This window comes from Adiantum capillus-veneris, chromosome 3 (genome assembly GCF_014529385.1).
Source record: "Adiantum capillus-veneris isolate H3 chromosome 3, ASM1452938v2, whole genome shotgun sequence".
Taxonomy (NCBI): Eukaryota; Viridiplantae; Streptophyta; class Polypodiopsida; order Polypodiales; family Pteridaceae; genus Adiantum; species Adiantum capillus-veneris.
This window is the reverse complement of record NC_140933.1, coordinates 136295826-136322736: the sequence shown is the minus strand read 5'-3', so window position 1 is coordinate 136322736 and position 26911 is coordinate 136295826. Positions and strand designations below refer to the sequence as shown.

At 45.3% G+C, this 26911-nt stretch overlaps 1 protein-coding gene across 2 annotated transcripts in view; it reads left to right on the top strand.

Annotated features, from left to right (window-relative positions):
• ABA3 (molybdenum cofactor sulfurase (LOS5) (ABA3)) overlaps window positions 1-26911 on the top strand; it is an 89586-nt gene that overhangs the window by 40158 nt on the left and 22517 nt on the right. For both annotated transcript variants that reach the window (XM_086509234.1, XM_086509233.1), the window contains exons 10-14: window positions 4766-4922; window positions 5130-5232; window positions 5321-5443; window positions 5514-5591; window positions 5665-5766. In XM_086509234.1, coding sequence (XP_086365360.1) covers window positions 4766-4922; window positions 5130-5232; window positions 5321-5443; window positions 5514-5591; window positions 5665-5766 — 563 coding nt within the window. The remainder of the gene's footprint in view (window positions 1-4765; window positions 4923-5129; window positions 5233-5320; window positions 5444-5513; window positions 5592-5664; window positions 5767-26911) is intronic.

Sequence of the window (26911 nt, the reverse complement as noted above, 5' to 3'; positions counted from 1 at the left end):
TGTGTCGATCTTCTCCCTTCTCTCCCTTTTGCAAAGTATATTATTTTTCAGATTTCTCCCGTTTTGTGACACCTGCTACCTCTTCTGCGAGAAAGTGCTAACTCTGGTTTGCTTATATATTATCTTAGCAAAATTGCCCTACCTAGTTTCCAACAAAAGTCACTTAATAAATAAGTAAAAAATGTCAAAAATAGGGAAAATAGGTTTAATGCACCGAAAAATTCCCCTGATGGATTCTAATGGATTCTGATGGTAATGCTGATGATCATGCTGTGTGCAATCGGAGGATATGCATCTAATCCAAGTGTCTGGACATACACGGCCTGCGAACATACCCACAAAAGTGCAGATCACTTCCTATTCTAGACTGACTTCATTGAACTGAACCTTGGTCATGCTGTAGCTTGTCCACGGACAGATAAGGTTGGATGTGTCACGTGACATGTATACCGGGGATTACACTTGTGCTGCGCGTGCAAGAGGGTAGTTGACTTGGTGTGTGCGCTCGACCATCTCAACATAAAGAAATCCAAGCATGAATATTTGTGGTCATAAATTCTTCGACATGATAGATCGCATCATTAAAGACTTGCGTTGGAAACATGAAGATGTTAATTGGGAGTTTTAGGATTTTCTAGTGGCCTATGACGACGAAGGAAGGGACCATCCAGATTAGCCTATTAGCTTTGGAGTCTTGGCATTGTTTGCACAACCATCTCTCTTGTCTACTCGGAGAATTCCATCATTCTGGAAGAGGCATCGCATCATCATCGATCTATACACATCTTTGGCAGTACATAGGGTCCACACTATATGCATTTCTTAGCAATCAGTGGCCATCAATCTGGAGCCAAAAGGTTACAATCTAGGCATTGTGAGCCTCCATTTGCAGCCACATCCGTTGCAAAGACGAGGATTCATCTAGAGCTTCCATCTTACAACAATCTAGTCGAAGCTCCAAGAGGAGCCTCTATCTTTGAGGAGTTATATGGCGGTTTCATGAAACATCGTACAGAGGACTTGCCATGGTTCGTGGACATTTCAAAGGACATGTCCATCTTCATCTCCCATTTGGCGTTGCTCTTGCCAATCTTCCCGCGTAGGGGCAGCATAGGCTATCCAGTAACCTTCGTGGGCATCAGCGTTTGCATATCTAACCATTTGTTGTACGGGTATCCATCCGGTTTGCAATTTGGTTCACACCGTCCGAGTTGGGGTAGCAAAGGCTGGCTGATAACCAACAAGGGAATCATTGATCCAAGAGGCAATCCATTGAGGCAATCCATTGGTTGCGAGTAGATGTATCATCACCATCCGTGTCTTTTGGAAATTTCCACATCACCCGGGGAGCCTCTCTCAAACGTAGCCATGGAGGACATCATTTAGAAGGCCATTCATTCAGGACCATCTTATGGCATGCATGGAGTACCCGTACCTCACCTTAAGCAATCACATGCACATGGTTCTATGTGCCACGTGGACATACTTCATCGACTTCGAGAGCCATTTAGAAGGCCATTCATTCAAGGCCATCTTATGGCATGCATGGAGTACCTGTACGTCACCTTAAGCAGTCACGTGCACGTGGTTCCGTGTGCCATGTGAACATACTTCATCGACTTCGAGAGCCAATTCTATACCTACCCCTAGATGGGAGTGTTTAGAATCCTAGGAGAATTAGTACTGGCAATTTTACGTAGGATCGGCATGTCCGGTATAGTCCATTAGATTAGGTTTTTCAGTTTTGAAACCCTCTTGCATAAATGGTTTGTACAAGCGTTTTGATAGATTGTTACACTTCGGTGGGCATTTGGCACGACGTGCATTTAGGTTCAGGTTAGAAGAATCCAACGAGCTATTCCGCCTGTCAGTTGGATTCTCGGGCAGGGGCAGATGTGCAACTGTTTCACGTCGAAACTTCATCTGGACAAGTTTATTAATAAATCATTTCAAATGATTTATTTTTGAACTTTGTCTTCCAAGTTTGCTCTACTTGAGTCCTCAAAATTTCATAAGTAGTATTTTGCCTGGGTCATATTCAGCTAGTGCCAGAATTCAGCCCTAGCGTGTTGTATTTGCAGATCAGCCTTGGTGTTTTGGTCCTTCACCGCAAGCAAGTGCCCAAATCAGCAAATCAGTTCAGCACTTTCAGTTTTCAGCCCCTTTCCTCGCCAGAATTGTGGAGGATTCGCTAATTGCTGCAGCCCGGACATTGGCAGCCCATTGAGTCGTGTCTCGGCCATTTTCTCGCCGCATCGAGTGCTCCCATTGCTGTCCATCATTTGCTCCGTCATCATCTGCATTTTCAGCCCTGTTTTACGCATCAAAAACGCAGCCAGATCTGCACTTTTGCAGCCATCTTTCAGCTCCTCATTCCTCTCACAGCGGAAGCGCAAATCAGCCCCAGATTTACCCCTTGGTGGCCATAGACGAATCCAAAGGTGCATCAAATCAGGGGCTTCATTTTGAAGAATTACCATGGCGACATTCCCCATTCGAGTCAGTAGAGTTTGCATTGAGGTATTGCATGTGTGTACATTCCAGCCCTTGAGAGGGGTTTGGTTGGGACCCCATCAGGTGTCATTCTCCTCTCTCTCTCCCCCTGCTCATCTTGTATCAGCCTTTGTATCAGCTTTCACCCATTATATTATATTCCCACACGCACACCCACATTGTGTTGTATTAGCCCCCAGTCACTACTTTCACCGCCCTACTCATATCCTACAAAGTTCCAGCTAGTTGCTTAGTTCACATCTAGCAGTTAAGATTTTAGGTTTTTACTTCATTTTATTTTTTACCCAGACTGTCACAAACTACTGACGTGTCAAAGCCCTGAAGAATGGGGCCAACTTACAGATGCCGGCCGAGGGGCTTAAACCCTAAGAAGAACAAGTAACAGAAGAAGAAGTCCTACCAACTTATGGGGACCTCGTCCGATGGGGCCCCAAGAGTCATAAAGGAATTAAAATGAAGCAGGCTTGCGCAACCAGTTGATGACGTGGTAGAATTGTACGGATCTCCGCAATTTGCACTGACATGATGACGTGGCAAATTGTACGGATTTTTGCGTTTTACGCTGACTGTTGGCGTGGCAGTTGTACGGACTTCCGTGTTTTACGTTGGCAGCTTTGGGGCATTGCTTTTGGACCAGATGCTTTTGAGTTTGAAGGCTTTTCATTGTAAAGTGCTTTTGGGGCCTAGGGCCTTTAAATATGAGGTTAGGGCTCATTCTCTGGCATGCTTCGTGAAGAAGGTGCAGAATCTGGAGTACCGGCTTGTACTGTGTTGATGCAATATAAAGAAATACCGAAAGGGGCGCCAAGGTTTGGGGCCAATACTCTTTGAGGTGGAATTCCGCCACTCCGTGTCGCGTGTCGTCTCTCTCTCTCTCTCTCTCTCTCTCTCTCTCTCTCTCTCAGTTCAGTTGTTATTGAAGTGCTAAAAGTCTATTTAGTCTGTTCTTTTCTATTGGCACGTGGTGCCCGTGTTGTGACAGTGGTATCAGAGCATCAGTCGTGTGCTTGCCATAAAACAAGGCATCTTATATAGTGAGAAGTTGCAAAACATTATGTCTTGAGGGCTGACATGCAGAAGAGCGTGCTCGCTGCTGCTGCCCACACCCCCCCCTCTCCCCCCTTTCTCCATCGCTACCTTCCCCCCCGCCCTCGCGCTGCACCCTCGCCCTCTCCTCCTCGCGCAGCACACCCTGCGCGCCTCCAGCGCGCTCAGCCTCGCCCACTACCACTCTCGCTACCCAGCCCGCATCAGCCCCTGCCACTGCCCCTCACGCCGCTGCCCCTCATGCTGCCCTCTTCCCAGCCAGCCCGCAGCCAGCTGCCCGCTGTCCATCCCCGCCCGTCGCCCTCCCCGCTGTCCGCCCTGCCCCTGCACTTTGCCTTTAGCCCTCTCCCTCTCCCTTCTTGCTTGACGGGCTTCGCTAGCACCATCGACGTGCTTGGTCCAGCAAGAGTCTCCCCTTTCATTGACGCTCCTTCGCTTCTTCTCCACAGCAGCAGACATAGATGGAGGCTCATGCTCCACCGCAAAGGGACTCCAATGAAGCCCCCTCGTCCGACCCCGCTGAGCCCACCATTCAACTTGCTCTCTCACCGAGAGAGCAAGCGAGCCTAGTCGCAGAGGTAGAACGTCTACAGGCGACTTCCGTCATCTGCAAGATTCTCGGCACCAGACCTAGCAGAGGAGAGCTTTGTGATCTTCTCCAGGCCCGCCTTCTCGCAGAGGTGGGCAAGATCTTGGACGTTCAGTTCCTCGGACGAGGCTACTATCAGATCGAGTGTGAGACCTCCGAGATGGCGTCCAAGGTCATATCCATGAGTCCCTTGACCATCCGAGCAGTTAGAGCCCACTTTCGACAGTGGAGACGAGGTTTTGACCCAGCTTCAGATGTTCTAGTAGAGGAGGCAAACTTGCCCATCTCCGTCTGCTTTCCTGGTTTGAGGAGGGAGTACCTACCACTTTTGTCCAGGATAGGCTCAGCGATAGAGCTTTCTCTTTTACTATGCTTGTTTTCTGTTCATTTTTCATTTGAATTTTCAGAGTTGCTCGGCTCAGTTTATATTTTTGCTTTTTGGGTGTCTTGATTCAATCTGTTTATTATCTCTACTGCATGTGTTTGTCATTAGGTCTGCTCTAACTATAATTTTCTTTGCTTTATCCTCTTTTTTTGGGCTGTATTGAGAGGGGTTCTTCCTTCTGTTCCCAACATTATTTGATTTTTAAAAGAAAATTATGTTCTTTTTTGCAGGTACCGTTGCTGCTTGTGTAGCAGATGCAGATTTTGTTCAGAGGAGAGAGAGCATAGAGCAATGGCTAGAAGATGGAACTGTGCCCTTTCTTGGAATTGCAGCTCTACATAAAGGCTTTTTGACTGTCAATAGGCTTGGAATGCCCAATATAGGAATGTGAGTTTGCATCGTATAATGAGAATGATTTTGGAAGCTAATGTACCCTCACAAATGTATCAAGATTTTGATCTACCAGCATGTCCTTTTCATGTGGTCAAGCAAATAGTTGCTCACACTTTTATATTATTAAAAAAAAAAAACTTTTTCTACTAGTGTTTTTGTGGACCTATTTTTATTTCTGCTTTTTCCCAAATGGTTTATCAGGCATGTTGGAAGCCTTGCGAAGTTTACAGCCTCGCAGTTGTCCGGGCTAAAGCATGAGAATGGAAACAGAGTTTGCGTTCTTTATGGCAATCACACTTCTGTGGTAGGTGCTATTCGAGTAGGAGCGACCTCAAAACGTTTTTCTTTGGATTCCTTTTTATTGTTTTGTTTGACCGATTCCTATGCAACAGTATTGGGGCAATAACTGCAATCAAGGTCCAATTGTAACTTTTAATCTTAAACGCTCTGATGACTCTTGGATTGGTTATCGAGAGGTTGAGAAGCTTGCAGCTTTGAATGGTATCCATCTCCGTGTAAGTTGATGGCACTTGGTTGTTTGTTTTCTCTTTAAAGTTAGAAGCTGATGTTGTTTGAACCCTTCAGACAGGCTGCTTCTGTAATCCTGGTGCATGCTCAAAATTATTGGGGTTGTCAGAGGCAGAGATTCGAGCCAACCTAACGGTATGAACCCATAATGGTTTGAAGGAAAGGTCTTGCTCCATATGTTTGTTTATTCTGTGTATTTTTTTCCTAGGCTGGCCATATCTGCTGGGATGAGCATGACATTATTGATGGTAAGCCCACTGGAGCAGTCAGAGTGTCTTTTGGATATATGTCGAGCATTGAGGATGTGTTGGTGAGCTTTCTATTTGATACTTAAGCTGGGTCTCTTGCTGTTTCCGTTTTACAGATTTTATATCTGTTCGATGAGTTTCCATTCTTGCTTGCACTGAAGTATCTCTGAGGATAGAAGTATTATTGAAGTGAGGTTAGAAAGGGAGACGACCATAGAGGAGCTCGCAGAAAAGGGGCCATGTATAAATCAAGGGCGTATATAGAGGATGGCGATGGAGCAAAAGACACCGTGCACACACTCACTCACCCTCGCACCTTAACACAACACCGGGAATTCCCTTACCTTCCTCACCTAACACACATCCACTCAAGAGCCCAATGAAAAGTCTCCCCCCAACTCAATTCAAGTTCCTAATGTCTCGACCCACAAGCCCTTGCCTACCCGCAGACACTATGAGGTGAGTCAAGTTGATCAAGGCTTGAAATCACACTCGATGGCAACCAAAAGACACAAGAAAAACCATTAAAAAAACTGAAAAACTCCAGCCACAAAAGGCCTTTCTCAAAACATTACAAAAGCTTCACCAAACTCCACTTTGTTGGACTCTTTGGTGTAGCCTCAACCCTATTGGCACCTCTGCAGGGTCAGATAGTCTTGCACAAAGCCGCACTTTCTTCCCTCAATTCCTCGCGCACACACATCCATGGAAACCTCAGAACTTCCATAGACTCTCTCAAGTGCAAAATTGAAGAGAAGAAATCCTCATTCACTCCACACTCAAAAACAAGACGCGAACGAGTCAGGACTGCACAGGACCACCTGCACAAACCCTGTTTCCTCTTCCACACAAAGAGGTGAAAGTGCTGATCTTTTGTTTCCTACACACTCCTCCACTTAGACACCCACGGCCACTGTTGATGTGGCAAAAATAGTCTTTTCACACCTTTCTGGCCCATTTTTGGACCTTTTTTGGACCATTTCCGACTCCGATAGGCATTTTGTGGAAAAAATACCAAACGAACTCCGAATTCCACCAATTTTTGTAGGCTTGATCCTTGATATCCAAACTTCATGGCCACATACGAAATTCTATTTTTGACCACTTCTAAGGCGGTTCGCGCATCTGGGCTACAAATAGACAGTTACCGCATGTTTCAAACTTCCGGGGCAAGATGAGCATACCCACACTTCCCACTTGCATTATGTACATTCTAGAAAGCACAAAGACATACCATAGAACAAAAGAAACCACTTGGCACCACATCAAAGGCTTCGACGTCCTATCCAGGCATGTACATGTGCGTGATTGTTGACACATAAGCATGACTATTTACAATGCATGCATTGTCCACCATAATGAAACCCAATATAACACTAGTGAAGCTCCAAATGCATGTAAAAACTTTTTATATACACATGCCCATGGATATACCCACTACTATGTATACGCCAAAAGTTGTTTATCAATGTGTGTGTGTGTGTATATATTTGCACCAATAAACCCTCAGCGCAGAAGCCTTGGCCATGCGCATTCAGCCCTCGATACTCTGTACTGATCGAGTTTTGCTTTGATTCTGTCGGTTCAATGATTTTAGGCTAACCCAATAAAGGAATTCTTTATAGTGATTTTTTTTCCACAAGGTGCTCTGTTAGTATACGTAGTGCAGGTTCTGTAAACAGTTTTCTGGAGCAGTGACAAGTTCATGTACAATTTTTGTGGGTCTTGTACAGAGAAAGATTGAAAAACAAGAGTGAGTGCTCGGCTAGTGCGTACTTGTAGTATTAAACTTTGATTGTAGAAACGGTTGTGTTGATTGATTTATGGCAGAAGAAGCTGTATATAAGCGTAGGAAACAGGTTGATCCCTCCTTGATGGATGTTGCAAACATGATTAAAGAGTGCTTGCTGGAGGATTTTGCGGATGCTCGGAATGCTTGGGAAGGCCAACAACCCGCTACTGAAGTGGTTATTCCGGCATAGCAACTTATGGATTCGGTTGCACAATATGCGTTGAATGCGGTTATCTTGTTTTTCCCTTGCAAGATGCCCTCAGCACAAGATATAGGTCAATGGGTTGATTTTTTGTTTTTTGAAAAGAGAAGCAGTCCGAGGGGTATATTATGGTGCCCATGGGTTTTATAAGGTGATATTGGCAGAGATGAAAGCTCGTTTGTAACTGTTGGAAATGTCGCCTTTGTTTTCCAACATGCAAATGACACATGTATTGCCATGGGCGCTTACTAAAGATTATCAGAGTTTGATACGACATAGGTGTCCAGTTTGGGTGAAATTAGTCGTATTTCCACGAACTTGGAAGCATTTCTTGTCTCTTTTGGCTGCTCGGTTGGGCAAAGTGATATGCCCGCCGAACTTCGATACCAATTCCAATAGATTTTGTGTGTTATGATCATGCATCACAAGCAAGAGGCCATTTAAACTTAAATGGGGGAAATTTGCAGGTGCATGTTTTAGCTGTGGAAAATTTGACCATATGCAGTCTGAATGCCAAGAGCCTTTATTGACATTGCCACCTTCTGCTGTTCCTACATCTGGAACTCATGTTGCCTCCCCCTCCTCTTCGTCTGGGAAGACAAAGTTGGGAAATTCTAACGGAAACATGCAGGTTCACCAGGATAAAGACAAAATTAAGAACTTGGCTAATATGCATTCTACTGCAAAGGCTGATACCAAAGGTAAAGCCAAAATATGGGATTCCATTGATGGTTGGCATACTCCAAAGAAGACTGCTAAGCCTCGCGTTTTGTCTATCTCAAGAAATCATGTACCTGCTTTGGATGGGAGAAGTGGTGGAACTTCTGTATCGACATCTCATAATCATAAGTCGCTAGTTGAAGCGTGGGATAGAGTGGTTCACTCGTGTAAAGATGCTCTGCTCGGTCCCACATGTGTGTCGTTGCCTATGCATCAAAATCCCCCGCAAGGAACGCATATGGAGTCTGCTTTATTGACCTTTATTATGGAGGCAGATGTGCCTATGGGCAATTTTGCTTGATAATGGTGCTTTATTGTTCTTTTGTAAATACTGTACAGATGCATTCTCCTCTTAGATGTTTTACGTATAATGTGTGCGGGTTGTGCAACCACGACAAGTGGAAGCTAATCTGGCATTATGTACATATATAGAAAATAGATATAGTGGTATTTTAGGAATATAATCAACACCAGTTCGTTGGCCAATCTTCGTACTATGCGGGATTTTGGATTGCTTATGCTGGTGTTAGTTCTTTTTCGGGTGTTTTAATGATGATGCGACATGAATTGCAACCAGCCTTAGCTTATAATGACCCGGCAGGGCGTTGGATGGTTGTTCAATGTCTGGTACAAGGAAATATTCTGGAATTTGCGGGTGTTTATGCTTATAGTGCCTCGGCACAAAGAAGTCATCTTTGGTAAGATTTGGTCAGATACCTCTGGCGTTCACATGTTTTTTGGTCTGGGGATTTTAATAATGCACCTGCAAAACATGGATAATGCGGTTGGTAATTCACATATCTTGAGCTCTGAGCGTTCTTCTTGGGATGTATGGTCAATAATACAGGTGCTTTGGATCTGTGGGCCATTACTCCCCTCGGAGTGGGGTTGTACTTTTACTCATGATGCCCACTTTGGATATAGAGCACGATTGGATGGTTGGTATGTGTTGGGCACTCCACAATATGATATGTTTGCATGTGATATGAGGATTGATCGTTCATTTACTCTATTTGATCATTTTTCTCTTTGGCTCTTGATTTATTTTGAGGTAATGGCGGCAGACTCTCCGCTTCCCCGCAAGCAGTTGTTGCATATCAATAATGCATATCTTTCACATAAAGCCTTCCAAAGCTTGATTGAATTGGTGATTCCTTCACTTGTCTCTCATATGTATATCGATGTGGATGTGGCTTGGTATCGCTTTGTCATGAGGATCCATGCAATCATCAAGGATTATGGTTCATGGTACATGTATCAGCTGAGAGATAAAGTGCGTGAAGATAAGGCAACTTGTCAGGCTTTAGAAAGTCTTGCAGATACTAGAAGTCTTACTGATGTGGAACAAGAGACGTTATGTGCGGCTAAAGCTTCGTTTATGCATAATAACAGGAGGAAACTTGAAAAATGTAAGGTTAGATCAAGATAGTATGCTTTCATGGATAAAGACTGTTCGTCAAAACAGTTCTTTAAGCATTTGCACCATTCGCAGCAATCTGTCACTATCAAAAGGGTTAAGGATGATACTGGGTGTTAGGCGCAGCGGAATGAATGTTTGCGCTTTGCTCAAGATGAGTGCTCCGATCTGTGCTCAAGGTTCCTTTTGTTCTTATGGAAGGTAGAGCCTTCCGTTCTTTTAATGAGAGAGTGCTATGATCACGAACAAAGTGAGTGGACACTGTGCATGCAAGTGTATGAGATTGGGAGATAGAGAGAGAAGAGATACGACACCGAGAGGTTGTAAAACCCTCCTCCGAGGCCCCACTCTCGTCGGCGAGAGTGGTCTACTTTGATTGCACAAAGGTGTACAATGCGAAGGCAATGGACTGATGCAACTTGGACTATGCCGATGACGACGACGACTTGGGCTGAAATCTGAGATCTTCTAGATGCTGAATTTCTTGGACTGTTTCAAGGCTGAAAATGGACTGTTTTGGCTGCGTTTTTATGGCTGAAAATGGGGGATCAATCTGCAACCTTCTTGGGGGAAATCTGCTAATGTTCTGCTGCTGAAAACCTGCGTTTTCTGCTGCAGTATGGCTGAGAATCAAAAACGCTGAGGCTTCTTGCTGCTTAGCAAAACGCTGGTGCTGATGTGGGACCGCAAATAAAAAACGCTATGATGCTTGCAAAAACGCCCATGCTGATCTGGGGAAAAACGCCAGCAAATCTGGGAATTTTGATGGCGATCATGAGCATCTGCTGTCGCTATGATGCTGAGGGTGATGGCGATGGCCTGCTGCGGAAAACGCCAAGGATGGGAACTGGGGGGGGGGGGGGGGGGGGGGGGGGGGGGGGGGGGGGGTACTGCTAAGAAGTTGCCTGTTGAGCGGGAAGCTCCTGCTGCCTCTTCTGCCAGAAAGTGCTAACTTGGGTTTGCTTATATATTAACTTAGCAAAATTGCCCTACCTACTTTTGTTGGAAAGTCACTTAAAAATAATAAGTGAAAATCCCAATAAATAGGAAAATAGGCTAAATGCACTGGAAAATTCCCCTAACTGATGCTAATGGATTCTGATGGGAATTCCGATGATCATGCTGTGTGCAACCGGAGGATATGCATCTATACTAAGTGATTGGGCATGCACGGTCTACGAATAGACTCACAAAAGTGCCAGATCACTGCTAATCTAACTTGACTTAACTGATTGAACCCTGCTGTAGTGTGGCTTGTCCACGGACACATAGGGTTGGGATGTGTCACGTGACATCCCCTCCTTTTCAAAGTGAGGTACTGGTACCGAACTGTATGGCGTCGAGGGAGATCGCCAATAGCATCGGGAACCTTGGAAGGGACTCTTCGTCGGCCCACTTTGATGTGTGGGTCGTGCGGTACTTGAACTTCATAAAGGTCTGCAACGCTTGCTTCTTTGGGCCGCGCCGAAAGCGACTCAAAGTCTTCTGAATCTCCTTTCTTGCTTCAACTTCGTGTAGAGTCGTGCTTCTTCCATCTTCAAGAATCTCCATGGTTGAAAATTCCTGAAACCATCTCCAACACAAAACCATGAACATACGTATCCATTCCATGTAAAGTGAAGGAAAAAAATCTTGTCTTCTCTAAAGACTGTGTATGCAATGTAGATGAACATAGAGACGGAGTGACAACCCGTTCATCAAACACATGCAAACAATGCGGTCGAATCTTTTCTGTTTGATCAAAATCAATCAACTGTGGCAAATCACAATGGAAATGCCCATGCTTGGTGCTCATACTATCATGTGCTCTGTCAACAACTGTGTCATGCCAAGGAAGAGACATGGAATGCGCCTTCCTCACAAACAAACTTTTCAACTTTTCATGAACAATCCGCATACATCCGTGCTCATCCATGAGAGAAACGTGCTCAACATACAATATGTCATGCCTAATAAAAGGGATCACATAAAGATGCTGACTAAAATACAGGAAATGCTCACGAATTAAACACTCGAACAATGCGTGTGTATCAATCATGCGAACACACGATACTTCCTGTGATGGTTCTTTGGACCAAGGCTCGAGAGCCAAGATCGCTTCTTCCGGATCTATCGAATCTTCTTGTGGGGGATCTGTGGACCTCGACTCGAAAGCTAGGATCGATTCTTGGTGATTGATCGATGCTGCAACGAGGTTAGCTTCGCTAGAAAAAGCATCCACTAACACATCATCCTTGTGAACAATCACATCTTCATGCAATTCATCATGTTTGTGAGGAATCACATCTTGATCATGCAAATCATTATGCAAATCATTGGCATCCAAATCATCATGCTTATCATTGTGCCTCAAATCATCATGCAAATTATTATCATTCAATTCATCATGCTTCTTATCATCATGCAAATCATTATCAATCAAATCATCATCATGCTTCACACAATCATGCAAATCCTGTGTGTCATGCTTTGGAGAAGAAGAAACGGAGAGAGTCTCCTTTTCCCGAATTTCGTGCATCGGTGCCGGCACTTGAGAAAAGAGTTGCAACAAGGCGGCTTTCCTTTCTTTGTATTCATGCTTTATGGCTGCCATTCTTTCTTCGTGTTCACGCTCTCTTTCTGCTTTTTTTTCTGCGTTTCTTGCTTCTCGTTCTAACTTCTGTTTCAGAAAAAATTGTTGCAAAGCCTCCATAGGAGTTAGTGCAATCTTTGTCGTAGATGGGAAAGGGGGAGGGTCGGAAAAACCTCCTGGTGGGGAAAATTCTTCTTCGCCTCTCTCATGCTCATCACCTCCAAGCGAAGTATCCATTCCGCTTCGAGTGATGATCATCCTGCAATTGTGGGTTCTTGTGGGTTCTTGGGTTCTTAAGTTCACGAGGAACTTGGGTTCTTGAGGGTCTTGGGGTTCTTGAGGTCCTTGACTCGTGAGAATCTTGGGTTCTTGAGGTTTTCTTTCGCTTGCTAATCGCATTGGAGAAGGATCTTCTCTTCACCAGAGTTCCACCCTTTTCTGCGTGCGCACCCCTTGGCGGCCTTGTGCTCACACCAAGGTTGCTTTTTCCCACCTCACGTCGATTGGCCGGCCGCTAAGTGCACGGTCCGCTCTCAATGAGTGAAAAGAGACACAAGGGGAGGCTGGACAAGCCCTTCTTTCTTGGGATTCCTGTCTCCACGCCTAAGCAAACTTGGGTCCGTGCGACCTCAACAAGCAAAAAAATTCTTGTGGTTCTTCCCTTGAGTAATGCAGAACACTTCCAAAGCTCTGATACCAATGTAAGGTGCAGCGGAATGAATGTTGTATTTTCTCAAGATTAGCAATAAGGATCACTAATCTTGAGAAAATACAACATTCATTCTGCTGCACCTTACATTGGGTAATAAACAACCAATAAAGTTCAATTGGCAGATTCCATGGTGGATCATTTTCAACGGGTTTTTGCCACTCTTGAAGCTCCCTCAAGTGAGGTTTTGCAAGCAAGACAGCTACTATTGTTATATGTACAGATCCGATATTGACAATGAATGATGTAGTTACCCTCGAGGTCAGTTTTACTGAAGCTGAATTGCATGATGATTTATTACATCTTGGTCATTGGAAATCACGTGGATGGGATGGTCTTACGGTTGAATTTTTTCTCTACTTTTGGGAGTCTGCCTCAAGCAGCCTCTACTTTTCATGATAAATCATGCATAGATTGCGCAATCTTTGCTGCAATCGTTGAAAGAAGGATTGGTGAAATTGTTGCCTAAGCAAGCACTATGTGAATCCTTCTCGCATTGGCTTCCTATCAAGCTCATGCCGGTCGTTTACAAGCTGCTATAAAAAATGATAGCTACACGTATTATAGATCATTTGTTCTTTGGCATACATCCGGCTCAGTTGGATTCATCCCTCGCAAACAAATTATGGTTAATATTGCCAATGCTTTCATTGGAATTGAGTATGCAAAATATACTGGTGCTTATTATGCAATTTGATATAGAGAAAGCATTTGACACTGTTCATTGGGACTTCATTGCACAGAGAAAGACGGCTTTGGGCTTTGGGTCCAGAATGTGTCGGGTGGTCTATTTTCTTTATGAGCAGAGTCAATCTGCCGGAATAATTGATGGTGAGCTGACTCATTTATGGGATCTTGGTCGATCGGTTCGCCAAGAATGCCCCTTGAGTGCTATGTTGTATGCTATTGCTACACATCCTCTGTTGTTGTATCTGGACTCCTTGACGACATTTGGTCATTTACATAGATTAGAATTGCCATCTCGTGATCATTTTGTGGCACAAGCATATGCAGATGATTCCATGTTTTGGCCTAGAAGTCAACCTGAGGATGTTTGATGTATCTGTGAGAGCGCGCGTGTGCTGAAGCGTGAGAGGAGAGGAGTGAGAGACAAAGAGACAAACGTTGGTATGGGGAAGAGGGGGCGATCAGTCCCCCCATGACTACCAGAGCAAGAGACCAGTACAATGTGTCAGACTATGACTGGGTACCCCCTTGGCCTCACATATATAGTTGCCAATAGGGGAGGTTGAGCAATGCCAAAAATGCTCCCATGACCCAGCCTAAGGAAAATAAAGTAGGGCGCCCATAGTGGGTGGACAGCCGGCCAAGAACTTGGGTGGCCGGGCCCATAAGTGGGCGGCCGGACAATGCAGACTATATGCATATGCAAAATGTGGCCAGCCCGGAGGCACACTAGCCGTACAAGTATGCCGTAAACCTATGTGAAGCAGCAGAGTGGTGTAAGTCTAACACCCCCTCTTGACACCGGATGTTAAACAAACCGTATGAAGCATAAGATGTGAGGCAAATGATGAAGATTTCTGATGCCATGTCCATTGAAGGATACTCCATGAGTGTAGCAGCAGTCTGGGTGTCCCAACCGCTGAGAGGTAAAGAGCCGTCACGAGCAGTGTAGAACACTGCTGTACTCCGCCGATACAGGGTGAAGATACTACGTGGAAGGTCCCGAACTGAGTGTGAAAACAACTCCTTGTCGTAAAAGAAGTGCCAATAGACTTGCAAGTGTCCTGCTTAATAGAATGTGTGGTGTCTGTAGTCAAACTGTCTGGAGGAAATGAAGAAGCCCAGGAATCATCATGAGAATGACCGGAAGCTTGTCAATGCATGAACCTGCAATCCAGTGTGGCGAGCTGGCTAAGCTGTATAAAACTCCAGGAAGGCTAGATGTAGCAATTTGCGCCGTACAAGGAAAGCTAGACTGAGCAGTCTGCACTGTAGAAGCTACCGTAAGCTGCAGCAGTCACGGATAGACAGCGTAAACCACCACCGGATGGTGTCCTATCAGTAGGTAGAGTAATCCAAGATGAGGGGAAAGCCAAACTCAATAGTCTGCGTTGTGAAGGGCCTCTGAGAAGAGGTGTGGTTAGACCAAGCTGTCTGCACCATGATCATCCTGTAGAAGAAGGGAAGCCAAACTGAGCAGTCTGCGTTGTGAAGAACCTCTGAGAAGAGGAAAGGCCAGACCAATTTGTTGGTGCCGTCTTACCTGTATCTCCTGCCTCCAATCCTCCGATGTCAACCAAAACGAAATCCGCACCAACAACGCCACCAAACTGCATCTCGGTGTGGCTCTCAATGTGAATGAGCTGGGAGTGGCCTACTGCCCAGGTCGGGGAATAAGTCTGCTGTAAGGTTACCGAGGGTCAGTGTAAGCAACTCTAAAGGTAGCAATCCAAAGGATCAAGAGTGTAGAAGAGCAACTGCAGTACCATCCAAGCCAAGCTCCGGGTGACTCCAGATGTAGTCGCAGGATGCCTAATCTCCTGCATCTCGCGGGTAAGTTCTCCAAGAGAGTCCATAGCACTGAAGTCCCACTCCAGTCTGTAGATCCAAGCAATGAACTTGTCGAAGAAGAGATCCAAGATCCTCTCCCCAAGTCCATGTAGATGCTCCTGTGTAAGCAAGTGATCTGACGTGTCGAGGTCAAGTGGTAAGTGTCTGTCCATGGTGGTCTCTTCTCTAGGAATGTTGGAATCCCATATGCCATGAGCATGGCCATATCTCGTGTGAACTCCTCTGATGAGTGCATAGGTGTGTCCTTAGCAAACCACAAGTCACCACCCCCTCTGGAGTGTGCAATCACCGAATGATGGCTGGAATGAATGGATCTACCAAGGATTGTACGCCCGTAGATGGTCAAGCCGATGTCGAAGATACCGTGTACTGCAGCAGTCACTGAGAGACCGCATAGACCACCATCGGATGGTGTCCTGGCAGGAGCTAATTTCATCCTCTGTGAAAAACACAAGCCAGGTGGTTACTGACCATCCAAAAACGCAACTGCGAGGTGATGAAAACGCTGCTGTCCAATGGATTTTAGCGTGCTCGTACGCTCCCGGCATGGTCCGGAGCGGTGTAGAGGGTGTAGGAAGGATGGGGAATCCCTGGCACAACCCCAAGTGGGCTGAAAACAGAGAAAACAGCAGGTGTTTATGGCTGAAATCTATAGCAGATGAAGATTATTGTTGCTGGCAAGGCACTGGATGCCGAGCCGTGTAGGAATAGGAAGATCCAATGGGCAAGGCCCAGCGCTGCCCCCCTCTTCTTAAAATGCTGACCTGCTATCCAGAAAATGCTGGCAATTCAGCCTCAAAAACGCAGATCTGCTGGCTGAAAACGCAAGTAGAGGGAGGAGTGTTCCGGCGAGGAAACAACTTGAGAAGGCTAGCGCTTGCAGCTAGAAGGTGATCGCCATGTGGATCTGCAAAAAACGCAGGTGGAGAGGGGTCCTCCGCGACAGAAAACTCAGCATCCTCTTGCTTGCTTGGCTGATGTAAAAAATGCTGGCAGATCTGATCTTGGGAGAGAAACCTGATGCGGAGATGCGCCTTGGACATGAAGAGCCTGAAGCTGCTAATACCATGTGAGAGTGCGCGTGTGCAAAAGTGAGAGGAGAAGAGAGAGAAGAAGAAGAAGAAGAAGAAGAAGAAGAAGAAGAAGAGAATTTTAACGTCGTAGGAAACTATCCCAAGAGACCTTAAAGATCTTCCGACGAGGAGAGTTGAACTCAAGACATGTTGACGAGGAGAGAGAGACAGAGAGACAAACGTTGGTAAGGGGAAGAGGGGGCGATCAGTTCCCCCATGACTACCAGAGCAAGAGGCTAGTACACTGTGTCAGACTATGGCTGGGTACCCCCCCTAGCCTCACATATATAGCTGCCAATAGGGGAGGCCGAGGAGTGCCAAAAATGCTCCCACAGCCAGCATAAGGAAAATAAAGTAGGGCGCCCATAGTGGGTGGGCGGCCGGTCGGCCCAGAACTCAAGCAATCGGGCAAGGTAAGGCATCCGGCCCAGAAGTGGGCGGCCGGACAATGCAGTCTATATGCATATGCAAAGGGTGGCCAGCCCAGAGGCACACTAGCCGTACAAGTATTCCGTAGACCTATGTGAAGCAGCAGAGTGGTGTAAGGCTAACAATATCATGGAAGCTCTACATGTTTATGGGCTGGTTGAAGGACTACAAGTGAAATTCCGGAAATCTAAATTGTTGCCGTTGCATCAATGGATTGACACTCTATATTATGGCCAGGTGAAATAGTAAAGCCCGATCAAATTGTGAGGCATCTTGGATAACCGCTGGTTTGGTCAGTTAACAATGCCAAATTATTGGATTGAGCTTGAAAATAAGCTGCGGTCTAAATTGCACTATTGGAAATTGTCTATTTGGCCGCTGCATGTAAGGCATAGTCACAAGGGACGCATTCCGGGACGGGGCTCAAATGGATTTTTAGTGTAAAAAAGAGGGCGGGACGGCAAGTGGGGACGGGAAGCCTGAAAAAGGACGTCCCCTGTGACTATGATGTAAGGTTCATAATAGTGCAGTCCATATTGGTGGCATATATGCAATTTTTCCTACCATTATTGCATTGGCCACCCCGTTATCTTACGGCCTTCATGTCTCAATTTTAGAGCACTTTTTGATCTTACTGCTCTCAGAAAAAGGGTCTGCGATTGCTTGTGATGGATAAGTTGTGTACTTCAAAGCGTTGTGGTGTGTTCTCATGTTATAGCAAGGAAGGCCCTCTTGTTAGGTGCTTGTTGAGACAAAACAGCCTTGAACGTAGATGTTTGCATTTCTGTGCTCTCATGCGGTTAGTACACAAGCTTTTGGCCACTGGCAGCCTTCGTACTGGGATGTGATTTTTGGTAAATTTGAAGCTACGATACCTGGATGCCCCCTTGCTTCTAGTCTTGTGGCTGATTGGAAATTGGTCACAAAGGAATTGTTGTGGCCACTGACATGGTAGAGATGACGCCTGTGGCAATTCACTTCAATTGGGAAGTTTGCATTGGAGCCGGGTTTTTGATCAAACTCTTGTTCAGCACTCTTCTAGACAGGCTTATTTTCTCTCCCAGAAAGGTATTGACAGGATAACGGATGTGATAGACACTGATGGACGAGTGCTCTCGTTTAGACAAGCTGCTCTTACTTTCGGGCTTCGGATGCACTACAGGTGCATGTGGAACACCATTAAGGATATGGTCGACTTTGTATCTCCCATTCCGCTGCTGGTTGCGGAGGATCAGATCTGTGATTGCATTATACTGGTTTTTCGATCGGCTCGATGTTTGCAAAGAAGGTGTATTGTCATTTGTAGTCATATTCTTGGATACAAGAACACTGTAATAAGGTATGGAATATGAATAAGAGTGCTACATGGTGGCGGAGCAAAGTTATGAAAGTGTGGCATACTAATTTACCTCTGAAGGAGAGATTGTTTATGTGGAGATGCATCGTTGGGGTTCTCCCGTCTGACAAATTTATACTCCAAAAGATTGGCCTCTTCGCTATGTGTTCGTTGTGGTGCAGGCATTGAGAATATTCCACATTTATTGTGGTCTTGTTCTTGTACGCAACAGTTTGAGGATTGCATTTGTACAGCTCTTCATGTGCGTTTCCCTGGCATACATTTTTGTGGATCTTTCTGGATCTTTGGAGTGCTTTCGCCATTGCTTCGGGCGTATGCATACTTTTTCGGCTCGGTTAGATTCAAGGTGCTATGAATAGTGTGGAGAGCACGAAATTTCTTCATGTTTCAGCAGATTCAAGTGGAGTATGTTTCTTTCTTCAAGATATCTCTTCGACAGTCTCATCAAGTTGCCTATGACTTGGACAAGCTCCCCGTTAGTCATTAGGAGCTCTACTTTGATTGTTTCCGATTTACTGTTTGTAATATTTTCTATGGGTTTTCCTCTGGAACTATGTAGGGTATGTGTGATCACTAATACAATGCGTGCCAAATTGAAGAGGGTGATATAATGGGTGATGAGTCCATCCTCATCTGCACTCTGGATGTCGAGCCAATATGGCTCGAATCCTCTGTTGTAGTCTCTGTCCATGCTGTGGGCGTCTCGACCTCCCTAGCTTTGATGCTCGATCAATGAGGGTACCGCTAGTGTGAGTATGAGCCGAAATTTTCACCGGTGGCTACTCCTCTAATTGACGAGTGTCTGGTGTGAAGAAATCAGTAATGTCTCTGGGATTGTCCCTCTCTAAATCTCCTCAGTAGACTCTCTCTGTATCTGTATAACTCATGTAGATATAGCCAAGACATCGCTGGTCCTGATAGCTCATGACTCTGGAGAAAGGTCCGAAGCCTTCTTTGAATAGATAGTGGAAGCGACCCCGTACCTGTACGTTGTGCACTGACGTATATAATGCATCTCCGTCTCTGGCTCTGTATGGCACAAGCGGCATATCTTGCTGGCTGGTGGTATCCCTCTGAATCTACGAGTCTCAATCTCAAGTTGGTTTGAGGATGTCCGTATCTGACCAATGACACACCGTAACCCATGGGATAGATATGTATCCATATAGCTGGGTTGAATCACAAACCCATCCTCTGTGAGTTGGAGAAGCTGCTCTCTATAGAAAGCCATATTCGTGCCCAGCTCGTGTGTCGGCTCTATCCATGTCCTTTTGGTGTCCAATTGGGTCAGATCTTGGCGAATGAGTCTAGTAATCTCCACCTGTGTAAGAGACGAAGATGGTGCATCAAGGGAGTACTGAAAAAGGTGTAATCTGTCCATGCTGAAGCTATGTATTTGGAACCATGATGACATTTGCGCCTACCAGCGTGATGTGTCCCCTTGTAAAGCTAACTATCTGAAGGACTCAAGGGCTAGTCTTGCATATCTGTCTTTGGTAGTATCCTATGCATAGAGGAGATTGATCTCGTAAGCGCCTTTATCTCCATGGGGGGGCCAGCTAACTCCGCTCTAATGATCTCATGTGGCACGGAGGCTTTGGCTCTAATCAGCCGAGAAATCATAACTACCAAGGGCCTCTCCATATCTCTTCACCCATCCTGACGCACAGAGGGTCCCCAAACCCGAATCCCATAGAGAATAGCGGAAGCTACCAAGGTATCAAAGAGCCAGAGCTTTGTTCGGGGTTCCTTCAACTGGACTTGCGAACATATCCTCTCCAATCCTCCCAAGGCCGCATATGCTCTGCTCAGTCTAGTCTCTGCTGCTTGCTTCAAAGAAAACCTTGGCCCAATGAAGACTATGTCACAAGGACGTGGCAATCGCTAACCTTAGTTGTTGGTTTCTTTTTGATGATTTTCGTTTAATTTTTGAGACCCTCTTTTTGAAGTTGCAAATGGACGGACATTGTATGGCCAATGTGAAACGATAGTTTCACCTGCAGACGGGAAGTTAGTCGGCACTGGATTTCTTGTAGTAAAAGGGTGTCTAGGCTCAGTTCGAAGTCATCTAGATCCCCTCGCCGCACTTAATAAGTTGGTGGATACTAGGAAATTAACTCAATGAAGGCACAGTGCCAAGGTGGGGTCACCAAGAGAAAATCACCCGAGAAGTGGGCTACATTGCATTTTTACCAGTGGTGAAAGATGGTCAGATGACCAGTGAGAGTCCAATGGAAGCATCTCGTAAAATTTAGGGAAATGCTATTTTGGGCCATGAAATCTGTTCACGTCATTAGCTCCAGAATGACAAGAGGAACATTTTATTACTCTGCCGCTAAGTCAACTGAGCAACCAGTCTAGATATTTTCAGACCAGAAGGTACCAAACAGGAAAACCATGCATGAGTGCCACTTGGCCCATTTTTGGGCATTTTCCACCTTGAGAGAGAGAGAAGCGTTGAAATAAACGTGGGGGCTACATTTTCATCCGCATGGTGGATTGTTGCAGGTACCAAAGCTATTGTGTGCAAGCTTTCCCCCTCATGTACAATGTAGTGCAAGAAGTGATATCCTGCACACACTGGTGAGGGTGATAACCTCACCTTACAGGTGCGTTTTCAGCATTGGTTATGTGCTGTTTTTGGACTGTTTTGCAGTCGTATGGATGTCAAAAGCATTGGGAACAATGCCCCACTGCTAGAGGACAGTTTTGGGACTGTTTAGGGTTGAAAACAGGGTAAAAACCAGTAAATACAGCGAGCTGTAATTGCTGTTTTTGGGCTGAAAACAGAGGGTTTATGTCTTTGGAAGGGAGTTCCAAGAGTGGGATTTGTGCAGGGCGAGTTTTGGGGCCGTTTGTTGCCGAAATTTAGCCAGAACAAATGGATACAGGTTAAGATCCCCAGGACTCTAGTTTTGTAACTTTACCCTCTAAAGGAATAAAGAAATACCGAAAGGGGCGCCAGTTTTTGGGGCCTACAGGTTGTCGGCGTCTGCTCGAAGCATTCTAGCTTCCGAGCCGTGTGTGCTTTGAAGTGTTAATTCCCGTTGCAGGTTCCTTCTGCAAGGTTTCTCTGTGTGTTAAAGCTTAAAGTAAATTTTCGGGTGAAAACCAAAGTCTACCGCCCTACGGGCCGGTTTCATGGTTTCGTTGCCAGGACAGAATCACTTTTTCCTTAAAGAGTGAGCCTTGGTCGGTTTGTGGCGAGGACACAGAGTACAAGAACTTGGAATTACACATTGCTGACAGGACAAAGGACGCCAGGGAAGAGGGTTCCTCTTCACAAGACAGACAGGCTATTCCTACAGTGTTTGAGGTTGACTAGAGTTCACGGCCACGCTTGTCTGTACCTTCTATTGATGTGAATGCTCCACAAGTTCAAGGGTTTATGATTGGACAACTTGAAGATGATGCGTTCAGGACACATTGGGTTGCTGGTGTGAATGTGTTTTCTCTGTTGGTGCAGAATCCCAGGTTTATGGAATATCTGTAAGCACCGCCAGTGTCACGGCAAACAAGGCAACTATCTCATGCAATAGAGCCTGTTGAGGTTCAAGCCCAGTTCCCTTGTGCGTCCCAGCAGGGCAAGGAGCACTCGCATGTTGCGGAGTCTGTTGGGGCTCCAAGACAGGTCCCTTTTGTCCATGAAAGGTGGTTAGGATGCCAATTCCATAGGTTTTACCAGTTCAGCCCTCCACCTTTCAAAGTCCACACGTTGCATTAAATGGATAGGGAACCAGTTTCCAGGCAATGCATCAGGTTTTTCCACCAATTACCACCCACGGTACATCCTGGGTATTTCCGGGGTGGATTTGTGTTCCAAAGTACGGCTGGTTATGCGCCTAGAACCCAGCATTATATGCTAGGAACCGAGTTTGGGGGTATGCAAGGCATCATGCCGAACCCCATGTATGGTAGTATTGGCATGCAACAAGGGTTTTAGTGCAATCAGGGCCAGTTTGGGGTGCCACAAGGCAATTTTGGCATGGCTGGTTTTTCTGGATAGCAGCCAGATATGGCACCAGTGACTCAAAATGTCAATGGCCAAGGGGCGCTGATGATCCCTATTACAATGCCCATGTTGCAGACACTTCCCTACGACAATTTGGGAGTATTGGAAAAGCCAAAGCCATACAAAGAAGGTGATGCAGCTGTAAAGTTTAGCACTTTCAGCGGCTTCGAGGACATGACGAAGGCTCTTACTTTCCTCTGGCAGTTTGACACAGCTTATGTAGGAGGGAATTTTACAGAGGCCTCTAAGGTCAGGAAAGCTGCCACTACTGATGCAAGGACATGCACCCGGCACATGGGTATGCTTCAAGCAAATGTTTGCATCTGTGTGGCTGTCAAATGAAATTGAAGCCGATGTCATGACAAATTGGCACCAACTCACTACGGCTAATCGCAAGAGCCTACAGGAGTACAATCGGAGGTTTTGCAAAGTGTTGCTCTCAGTAACCTCCTACAGGTTTGTGCCACTGACAGAGCATATTGAGAAGTATTGTTGTGGGTTGCCTAAAGGGCTTCAAGATTATTGTACAAAGAACATAGTGGCTATCCTCACTCAGCTTATGGAAGTTGCCAACACTGGTCTTGCCTTGTTGAAGGGAGAGGACAATGGATTTCCGGGCAACGTAAAAAAAGAAAAATTCAGCAAAGAAGCCCTTTGTAAAAGCGGCTCGTGAAGCATCACAGGGGTCAGAAAAGGACAACAAGGATAAGGACTTAGCCGGGACTTCTAGAGCGCAGGCAAAGACGCCAAAAAGGAAGCCTTTTGTGCACAAGTCGCTCGAGGAAAAGGTCTCGATGGCTGAAAATAAATGCTTTATATGCGAGCAAACTGGTCACCTTGCTACAGATTGTCCACAAAGGAAAAGGCCGACTGATTTGGATGATAAAGAAGATAAGAAAGGAAAGAAGCCTAAGCCCACGGCAGGTTTGGTGCCAGACATGGTGGGTGACAGGCCAAGCACGGATGCCAGCGAGTTATGCAGAGCATGGGGTAAAGTCAGAGATCAGACGACACTCATCTTCTTTGATCCAGGTGCCAAAGCAAACTTTGTCTCACTAGAGTTAGCTATAAAGCTGGGCATCAGAGCTGAAGAGATGGGGTACACGGCAGAGGTAGGGTTGGCATGTCTTGGCCACTCAGAGTGTGTTACCCCATCATTGAAAAGCTGCGTCTGCATATTCAATCGTATGTGGACACAGAAGAATTTTATATCATGCCGCTGAAAGGGTGCAATGCGCTACTGGGAATTCCGTGGATGTTCCAAACACATGGCGTGCTGGATGTCTGCGACAAGACGATCACCCTTCAACATAGGGGCAAAACTCATGTCTTGGATGTAAAGCTTAAAGGGGAGCGTGTCTCTATTGTATCTGCTTCAGCTATCACTTCTGTAATTAAAAATCATCTTTCTGTCTACTTGATCTTTGCACGTGAGTTTTAGATAATTGTCATTCAAATTTATCTGTGTTAGATAAAGAAAGGTCAGCATTTTTGCGAGAGTTTAATGACTGTTTTTTTGATTCATTACCGTCTCAATTGCCGCTAGAGAGGCCCGAGGACCATGCGATAGATTTGGTGCCAGGGTGTAGCCCACCAAACAGACCTCCCTACAGGGTTAGTGCGGCGCAACAGAAAGAGATTATGGGTCAGGTAGAGGAGCTTTTAGAGAAGGGGCTGATTCAGCTTAGTTTTTCACCTTTCTGCTCCCCTGTGCTTTTAGTGCAAAAGAAGGATGGCTCTTGGGGCATGTGTATTGATTACCATGCGTTGAATAAGAATACCATCAAGAACAGGTTTCCTATCCCAAGGATTGCTGATATTCTTGACCGTTTAGAGGGTGCTGCAATTTTCAGCAGCATAGACCTTAAGAGTGGGTACCATCAGATTCGTATAAGGCCAGAGGATGTGCACAAGACCGCGTTTAGAACGACATTTGGTCTTTATGAGTTCTTAGTGATGCCATTTGGTCTTACAAATGCTCGTGCCACGTTCAATAGAATGATGGACCAGATTTTCCGCTCGCATCAAAAGTTTGTTGGCACATTCTTTGATGACATGATAGTCTACTCGAAGAATGAGGAGCATAGGCGTCACTTGACCATTGTGTTCGAAGAGCTGCGCAGTCACAGGTTACTTGTCAATCCTAAGAGAAGGTTATCAAGAAAGCCACATATTTTGGCTGTGTCAATTTCTTATCATTATGAATTGGATGACATGAAGGAATAGTATGCTACTGATAAGGATTTTTGAGCAGTTGCAAGAGGGGCAACATCATGAGTACTACCTCCTTGGAGACGGTTTTATGATGATGCATGGTAGACCTTGTGTTACTAGGCCATTTGGACATAAGGTCATGGTAGAAAGTCATGTCCCACCGTATGCAGGACACTTGGTATTGATACGACAGTTAAAGCGGTAGAGACATTCTTTTGTTGGCCTACTTTGAGGAGCGATGTGGATGCCTTTGTGCGAGTATGCGTAATTTGCCAAAAGGTCAAGTTTAACAGGCAAAAGGCACCAGGGTTGTTACAGCCACTACCGTTTTCGGATAAGCCATGGGAAAGCATTGCTATGGACTTTAGCTTTGACCTTCCAAGAATGCCGATAGGGAATGATGGTATATGGACCATTATTTGCAGGTTCAGCAAATAGGCCCATTTTATCCTTGTCAGGAAGAAGATAAAATTTGATCAGATGGCATGGTTATTCATGTACAATGTGTTTAAGTACTATGGTATGCCACAATCGATTGTCAGTGATCATGATCCTTGCATGACAAGTTTGTTTTGGAGAGGATTGTTTGAGAACATGGGCACTACGCTCAAGTTCTCATCTTCGTTTCATCCACAAACTGATGGGCAGTCAAAAGAGGCTAATTCTACTGTCTTGAAATGTTATGTGTCAGATAACAAAGGCAAGTGGGAACAATATTTGCCTATGCTTGAGTATGCGTACAACATTACAGTGCATTCGTCAACCGGCAAGGCACCTTTTGAGATTGTTGAAGGTGGCAAAAAGGTTCCTCCCATTTTGCATACAAAGGACAAGATCTTTGAGGCAGATCGGTATGTCGAGAACATGGATGAAATGTATAAGAAAATTAAAGTTGAACTGGAGAAGACTCGGGCAAAATAGAAAAGGGCTGCTAATCGTCACTGTCGTGAACTGTTGTTTTCACCTGGTGATTGGGTACTTTTACGGTTTGAAAGTCAAGGTTAAAGAAGATGAAGGGCAAGGAAAGGTTATTTCCGAAGCTCAGCATGCGTTACTATGGGCCTTTTCAAGTGCTTGATAAGATCAACGATGTTGCTTACATGTTGAAATTGCCTGACGCTTGGAAGATTCATAATGCGTCTCACGTGAGTCTTTTAAGACCCTTCGTGGGTGATGTGCTAGAAGATATGCCAGATGAGAACCAGCCAAAGGTTGAGGAACTTGATGAAATTTTAGTTCCTAAGCAGATTTTGGCACATAAGGAAAGAAAAGTCAAGAGACAAGTTGCAAGACGCTGTTTGGTGAAGTTCAAGAACTATTTACCTATGGAGGCAAAGTTGAACTGTCAAGAGTCACCAAATGTATTGCAGCTTTACCTTGAGGCCTTAAAATTACAGCCTATGTATGCCCCAACACAACGTCTGCAAAGGAGGGGTAATGATAGAGCTAGCACATCAATTGTACATATGGATTCAGTGTAATAGAAGTGTGTATCGTTCTTGAAATGTTAAATGTACAATGTTCACTTCTATTATAGATGGAAATGACAAAAGTATGAAGGTTTCATTAAGCCATCTGTATCTATGTATTATTATCTTTCTTGCGGACACATGCGATGATCAAAGAGTGCTGACAACACAAGATCATCATGGCATGTATTTATGGTATGCAATTGAGGACATTTGCGATTTCAACAGGGGGGTATGTCACGAGGACGTGGCAATTCGTTTAATTTTTGAGACCCTCTTTTTGAAGTTGCAAATGGTTGGACATTGTATGGCCAGTGTGAAACGGTAGTTTCACCCGCAGACGAGAAGTTGGTTGGCACTGGAATTCCAGTAGTAAAAGGGTGTCTAGGCTCAGTTCAAAGTCATCTAGATCCCCTCGCAGCACTTAATAAGTTGGTGGATACTAGGAAATCAACTCAATAAAGGCACAATGCCAAGGTGGGGTCACCAAGAGAAAGTCACCCGAGAACTGGGCTACATTGCATTTTTGGACGTGATTTACTCCCACTTCCCATACTTTTGGTTGACAGTTTTTCGGTCATTTTGTAGTGGTCGAGATTATCACCCAGTGGTGAACGATGGTCAGATGACCAGTGAGAGTCTAATGGAAGCATCTCGTAAAATTTAGGGAAATTCTATTTTGGGCCATGAAATCTGTTCGCGT